Raw genomic sequence first — 7,487 nt, 5'->3', positions numbered from 1 at the left:
AAACACCAAGTTAAACCAACCCAAGTCAAACTAGAGATCAATTCACAAATAGTAATAAAAATATCATATCCGTCAAATCCCTGAGATAAACTACTCCATAGATATAGAGAAATTCACCATAAAAAAGTTTAAGAATATAGAAAATATTAAAGACAATATTACGATACAAACTCCCATTTTACATGGATTGTTGGCAAGAGAATTAATGAAATCTTGTGCCTTCAAGCTGTAGTAGGTCTTCAGAACTATCCTAAGTTGATTCCCTTTAAAAATTGTGTATAGAAAATATTTATACCGCGTACAAACTACCCTAGGACCCAATTTCCTTTAATGAGACGAAGTGGGAAAAATTAGCCCGAGATTGAACTGTTGCGCCACACTTTGTTTGCTTTCCTTGCCTTTTCTCCTTGCTTTATGAGGAATTAGGCAGACATGTGGTGTGCACATTGGCAGGCACAACGTGCCAAGCCAACTTTAGAGTGTTCTTTTCTCTTGGTTTCTAATGAACATTTTGGTCAATCCCTCCACACGCCGTGATAGGCCATTGACTTGGCCTTGAGCGTTTTTTCGTCTACTTTTTATACGTATACTCGGTCCTCGATCCTCAGAATCCTGACTTTATTTTTTTGACTTTTACTTAGACTTTAAAGTCTTACTTTTTATTCAATTTAGCTCTAAAAATTTGTCCTTGCCAGGATTCTCAACCTGCACAACAGAAAATATGTAGCGAGTACAAATTAATTATATTTTAGCTCAAATACAATTAAAGTGTAGCAAATATTATGTGTAATGTAATTAAAATTTATATTTTTATCCTACTATCGATACCTCACACTTAGACCATTGCTTGTCCTCAAGTGTCACGATCCAAATCTCCCTCCATAAGTATCGTGACGGCACCTAGTCTCTAAGACAAGGTAAGCTTAAAAGTTACGGAATAACTGAACAATAACACGAAACAACGGCTAAAACTTAACAACAAGATATATATATATATATATATATAAGCTGGAAAAATGTCGTTCGGCATGTACAAGTAAGACCACAATATTGAGTATAAGCAACTCTCAAAGACCCGGTAGTCACAAGTCACAAGCTCTAAGGAAATGTTCTAACTGTCTCTATACATCAATGTCTAGGAAAAATAAAGAAGAAACATCATAAAGGGATATAGGGGGACTCCGAGGTCTGCAGACACTGACAAATATATGTTGAAGTCTCCGAACCAATAGCAAGTACTCTCAAATAATAGCGGGGCTCGTAAGAGGTACCTGGATCTGCACACAAAATATGTGCAGAAGAGTAGCATGAGTACGCTACAACGGTACACAATAAGTACCAAGCCTAACCCGGTCGAGTAGTGACGAGGTCAGGTCAGTGCTTTACTGGGATATAATAATGAGATAGAAGATATAACAATATGATAAAAGGCTGAGAAATTAACAAAGAGAATTTACAGAAGAGTAACAACACATCACATAGAGGTAAACAACTGGGGCGTCACCGAGATACTGTCTCATAGTCCCAAAAGTAAATACTCAACAGGGGATCTCCCGAGGTACCGCCTCCTAGTCCCAAAATAAATATACAAGGGGATCTCCCGAGGTACTGCCTCGTAGTCCCAAAAGTAAATGTGTAGGAGGATATCCCGAGTTATCACCTCGTAGTCCCAAAAGTAAATTGCAAGGAGATCTTCTGAGGTACTGTCTCGTAGTCCCAAAAGTAAACACACAGCTCGAAACCAATGGAAACAACTATTAACAACAAGAATCCTACTTTTTAAGACCAATACAAATCAAGCAAAAACAGGAATTCAAATAAGCATGCTGTACAGATTTCAAATAAACATTTAAGACACGTAGACATGCAATATTAGGCTAAACAGGATAACTACACATGCTGAGATGACTGATTTAAGATATAACAGGTTATTGTTCAGTAAAATCGGGATTTTCAACAATTAGCCTGTGCACACACTCACCACCTCGCGTACACGACACTCACATATAACAGAATTGTTGCAACAGTACCAAATCCTAAGGGAGGTTTCCCCCACACAAGGTAAGGCAAGCTACTTACCTCGAACCAAGATCTGTTAATTAATAAGGAATTAATAAGAATGTCTTTTCCTCAACTTTCTGACTTCGGATGGCTCAAATCTAGCCACGAGCAAGTATATACCATAAATATAACTATAAGAAACTAGTCTAATTAATGAAATCAAAACTTTAGCAAGAAATTAGAAATTCTTTCCAAAATGTCGACCCGAGCCCACGTCTCAAAATCTAGTAAAAGTCACAAAGTATGAATACCCATTCAACCACGAGTCCACCCATACCAAAACTACTCAAATCTGATACCAAAATCTCAATCAAAATCCCAAAATTCAATTGAAGAACTTTCCCACTTTTCCCCCAAATTTCTCAACCGAAATCATAAATTAAATGATAAAATTAATGATAGATTAATTTGATATAACCAAAAATGAGTTAAGAATCATTAACCAATTGTTACCTCTGAAATTCCCTCAAAATCTCACCTAAATCCGAGCTCTCTATCTCAAGTTATGATGAAAATGGCAAACCCTTGATTTTGAAATATTTATATCTGCCCAGGTAAATCCTTCTTCGCGAACGCGGAATGTGCCTCACGTTCGCAAAGCACAAAAATCAACTGATTGAAATTCCCTCTTATGTGAACGCGAGATCCCACTAGCAAACGTGAAGCTTCCACTGCCTGACCTTCGCGAACGCAGGACCTTCATCGCGAACGCGTTGACTAAATGCTTGGTGACTTATTAGACAAGTTCACGTAGAGGAACTGGTCTGATAGCATGCCGGTATCTATCATCTTTGACCGGGTACGCTATTTACATCACGGTTTTGGAGGCCGTATAACATGAGTTAGGTACTCGAGTTGAGTTGAGCACAACATTTCACCCTTAGACAGATGGACAGTCCGAACGCACTATTCAGATACTAAAGGATATTCTCCGTGCGTGTATGATTGAGTTTGGGGGTTATTTGGGATCAATTATAGCCACTTGCGAAGTTTTCCTACAGCAACAGTTATCAGTCGAGCATTCAGATGGCACCGTATGAGGCTCTGTATGATATGTGGTATCGATGTCCAATTGGTCGGTTCGAGGCGGGCGAGGCTAGGCTATTGGGTACAGACTTAGTTCAGGATACTTTGGAGAAGATTAAGGTTATTCAAGATCGAATTTATACGGCCCAGTCCAGGCAGAAGAGTTATGCGGATTGGAAGGTTCGTGATGTTTCATTCATGGTTAGGGAGCGGGTCCTACTTCGGGTGTCACCCATGAAGGGTGTTATGAAGTTCGGGAAAAAGGGCAATTTGAGCCCAAGGTTTAATGGCCCATTCGAGGTGTTGCGGCGAGTTGAGGAGGTTGCTTATGAGCTTGCCTTGCCTCCCAGCCTAGAAGGAGTTCATCCAGTGTTTCACGTCTCTATGCTCCGGAAGTATCACGGCGATCCGTCTCATATGTTAGATTTCATCTCAGTCTAGTTGGATAAGGATTTATCTTATGTTGAGGAGTTGGTGGCCAGTTTGGATGGGCAGGTTCGAAAGTTGAGGTCAAAGAACATTGCTTCCGTCAAGGTTCAGTGGAGGGTCAGCTGGTCGAGGAGGCGACTTGAGAGACCGAGCATGATATGTGCTGCGTTATCCTCATCTTTTCACCACTTAAGGTATGTCTTTATACTCGTTCGAGGACAAATGATTGTTTTAAGAGGGGGAGGGCGTAACGACCCAGCCGGTCATTTTGAGAGCATTAGTCCCGATCCCCTATTTATAGTTTCCCCTGTATCATTTTATACTTATGTGACTTGCCGGGAGGATTTGTTTTGGTTTGGAGTGAAATGGGACACTTAGTCCCTAAAATGGAAGCTTAAGTTTAGGATTTTGACCGTAGTTGGAACTATGTGAAGACGACTATAGAATGGAGTTTCGTCGGTTCCGTTAGCTCCGTTGGGTAATTTTAGACTTAGGAGCGTATCCGGATTGTGATTTGGAGGTTCGTAGCTAAATTAGGCTTGAAATAACGAAATTTGAATTTTTAGGAAGTTTGACCGGGAGTGAATTTTTGATATTGGGGTCGGATTTTGATTTCGAAAATTGAAGTAGGTCCGTAATGTCAAATATGACTTGTGTGCAAAATTCGAGATCAATCGGATGTGATTTGATAGGTTTCGGCATCAGTTCTAGAATTTTGAAGTTTCAAAGTTCATTAAGTTTGAATTGGAGTGCTATTCGTGTTTTAGCGTTGTTTGATGTGATTTAAAGGCTCGACTAAGTTCGTGTGATGTTTTAGGACTTTGTTGTAGGTTTGGTTGAGGTCCCGGGGGCCTCTAGTGGATTCCGGGTGGTTAACATACTAGAACTGGACTTGTTAGAATGCAGAAAATCAGGTGCTTCAATTGCTGGTTTCCTTCATAGCGTTCGCGAGAGAGGTCACACGTTCGCGTAAGGTATCTGGCAGGACAACGGAGTTTTGTTCTTCGCGAACGCGAGGTCCCTATTGCAAACACGTAGACCTAATACCTCAGAAATTTGCAAACGCATGACCGACATCGCGAATGCAAAGAACAAAACTTTGCTGGCTCCCAAATACCTTAAGCGAATGCGAGACCTCTCTCGCGAACGTGATGAAGGAAACCAACAACTGAACCCCAGATTTTCTGCAATTCCAACAAGTCAAATTCTAGTCCGTTAACCATCCGGAATTCACCCGAGACCCTCGGGACCTCAACCAAACCTACCAACAAGTCCTAAAACATCATACAAACTTAGTCGAACCTTCAAATCACATCAAACAACGCTAAAAACAAAAATGACACTCCAATTCAAACGTAATAAACTTTGAAACTTCAAACTTCTACAACCGATGCCAAAACCTACCAAATCACATTTGATTGACCACGAATTTCGCACACAAGTCATATTTGACATTACAGACTTACTCCAACTTTCGGAATCAGAATCCGACTTCAATATCGAAAAGTCCACTCCAGGTCAAACTTTTCAAAAATTCAACTTTTGCCATTTCAAGCGTAATTCAGATACAGACCTCCAAATCACAATCCGAACACACTCCTAAGTCCAAAATCACCCAATGGAGCTAACAGAACCAACAAAGCTCCATTCCGAAGTCGTCTTCACACAGTTCCTACTACGATCAAAATCCTAAACTTAAGCTTCCATTTTAGGGACTAAGTGTCCCATTTCACTCCAAAACTAAAACAAATCCTCCCGGTAAGTCACATAAGCATTAAATGATACAAGGGAAAAAGTAAAAAGGAGATCGGGGCTAATACTATCAAAATGACGGGTCGGATCGTTAGATCCTCCCCCTATTAAAAAAATCGTTCGTCTTAGAACGAGTATAGACACATACCTGAAGTGGTGAAAAGATGAGGATAATCGATGCACATATCATGCTCGGTCTTCCAAGTTGCCATCTCGACCGGCTAACCCCTCCACTGAACCTTCACGGAAGCAATGTTCTTTGACCTCAACTTTCGAACCTGCTCGTCCAAAATGGCCACCGACTCCTCAACATAAGATAAATCCTTGTCCAATTGGATTGAGCTGAAATCTAACATATGAGACGGATCGCTGTGATACTTCTGGAGCATAGAGACGTGAAACACTGGATGAACTCCTGCTAGGCTGGGAGGCAAGGTAAGCTCATAAGCAACCTCCCCAACTCGCCGCAACACCTTGAACGGGTCAATAAACATTGGGCTCAACTTGCAGTTTTTGCCAAACCTCATAATACCCTTCATGGGTGACACCCAAAGCAGGACCCGCTCCCCAACCATGAATGAAACATCGTGAACCTTCAATCCGCTTAACTCTTTTGCCTAGACTGGGCCATACAAAGTCGATCCTGAATCACCTTATCCTTCTCCAAATATCCTGAGCCAAGTCTGTACCTAATAGCCTAGCCTCATCCGGCTCGAATAACCTACTTGAGACGAACATCGCCTACCATACAAAGCTAATGCTCGACTGATAACTATTGGTGTAGGCAAACTTCGCAAGTAGAAAGAACTGATCCCAAGAACCCCAAACTCCATCACACGTGCACGGAGCATATACTCTATATTTGAATAGTGAGTTCGGACTGTCCGTCTGTCTGAGGGCGAAATACTAAGCTCAACTCAACCCGAGTAACTAACTCATACTATACGACCCTCTAGAACTACGATGTAAACTAATTACCCCGATCAGAGATGATAGATACCGGCACGTCATGAAGCTTGACAATCTCGCAGATATTAACTCAAGCCATCTGCTCGGAAGAATAAGTAGTCATCACATGAATGAAATGAGGTGACTTGGTCAACCTATCCACAATCACCCAAACTGCATTAAACATTCTTTGAGCCCATGGAAGCCCAACAACGACATCCATAGTGATCTGCTCCCATTTCTACTCCGGAATCTCTAGCTTCTGAAGCAATCCACCTAGCCGTTGATGCTCATACTTACCTGCTGGAAATTTAGACACCGAGCCACATACTCTACTATGTCCTTCTTCATTCTTCTCCACCAATAATGCTGCCTCAAGTCTTGATACATCTTCGCGACATATGGATGAATAGAGTACCGCAAGCTATGAGCCTGCTGGAGTATCAGCTCACGCAAACCATCTACATTGGGCACACATAGCCTGCCCTGCATCCTCAAATCACCATCATCTCCAATAGTGATCTCTTTAGCATCACCGTGCTGAATCGTGTCCCTAAGGATAACCAGATGGGGGTCATCATACTGACGCTTCCTGATACGATCATAAAAAGAAGACTGAGAGACCAAACACGCCAACACTTGACTCAGCTTAGAAATATCCAATCTAACAAACTGGTTGGATAAGGCCTGAACATCCAATGCCAATGGCCTCTCTACTGCTGGTAGATATGCTAAGCTCCCCAAACTCTCCGTCTGGCGACTTAAGGCATGGGCCACCACATTGCCCTTCCTAGGATGGTATAGAATAGTGATATCATAATCCATAAGCATCTCCAACCACCTCTGCTGACACAAGTTAAGATCCTTCTATTTGAATAGATGATGTAAACTCCGGTGATCGATGTATATCTCACAAGGGACAGCGTACAAATAGTGTCGCCAAATCTTTAAGGTTGTGGAAAGGATAGTTCTTTTCATGCATCTTCAGTTGTCTGGACACGTAGGCAATCACCTTATTGTCCTGCATCAACACCGCGCCGAGACCAATCCATGACGCAACACAATATATAGTATAAGACCTCGAACCTATAGGCAATACCAATACTGGGTCATAGTCAAAGCTGTCTTGAGCTTTTGAAAGCTCTCCTCACACTCCTCTATCCACCTAAATAGAGCACCCTTCTGGGTTAGCCTTGTCATAGGTGATGCAATAGATGAGAAACCCTCTACAAATCGATGGTAATACCTCACCAAACCAAGGAAACTCTGGA

General features: G+C 41.6%; 1 protein-coding gene across 1 annotated transcript; it reads right to left on the bottom strand.

The window, feature by feature from the left end:
* Positions 1 to 663: 663 nt before the first annotated feature.
* Positions 664 to 7,041, bottom strand: LOC138877373 (uncharacterized). The gene is made up of 2 exons (XM_070156981.1): positions 6,517 to 7,041; positions 664 to 705 (listed from the first exon to the last, which is right to left on the bottom strand). The coding sequence occupies exons 1-2, from the start codon at positions 7,039 to 7,041 to the stop codon at positions 664 to 666; spliced, it is 567 nt and encodes a 188-aa protein (XP_070013082.1).
* Between the last annotated feature and the right edge of the window lie 446 nt (positions 7,042 to 7,487).

This window comes from Nicotiana sylvestris, chromosome 9 (genome assembly GCF_000393655.2).
Source record: "Nicotiana sylvestris chromosome 9, ASM39365v2, whole genome shotgun sequence".
In the NCBI taxonomy this organism is placed as follows: domain Eukaryota; kingdom Viridiplantae; phylum Streptophyta; class Magnoliopsida; order Solanales; family Solanaceae; genus Nicotiana; species Nicotiana sylvestris.
Note: the sequence above shows the minus strand (reverse complement) of the source record. Positions and strands in the feature narration are given on the sequence as shown.

What these genes read in the sequence shown, in the direction of transcription:
- LOC138877373 (XM_070156981.1), bottom strand. Translation starts at nt 7,041, where the DNA reads ATGGATTATGATATCACTATTCTATACCATCCTAGGAAGGGCAATGTG. An exon ending in GGTGTCTAAATTTCCAGCAG is followed by an intron (nt 706 to 6,516) that starts GTAAGTATGAGC and finishes TCTGTTGTGCAG; the next exon opens with GTTGAGAATCCTGGCAAGGA.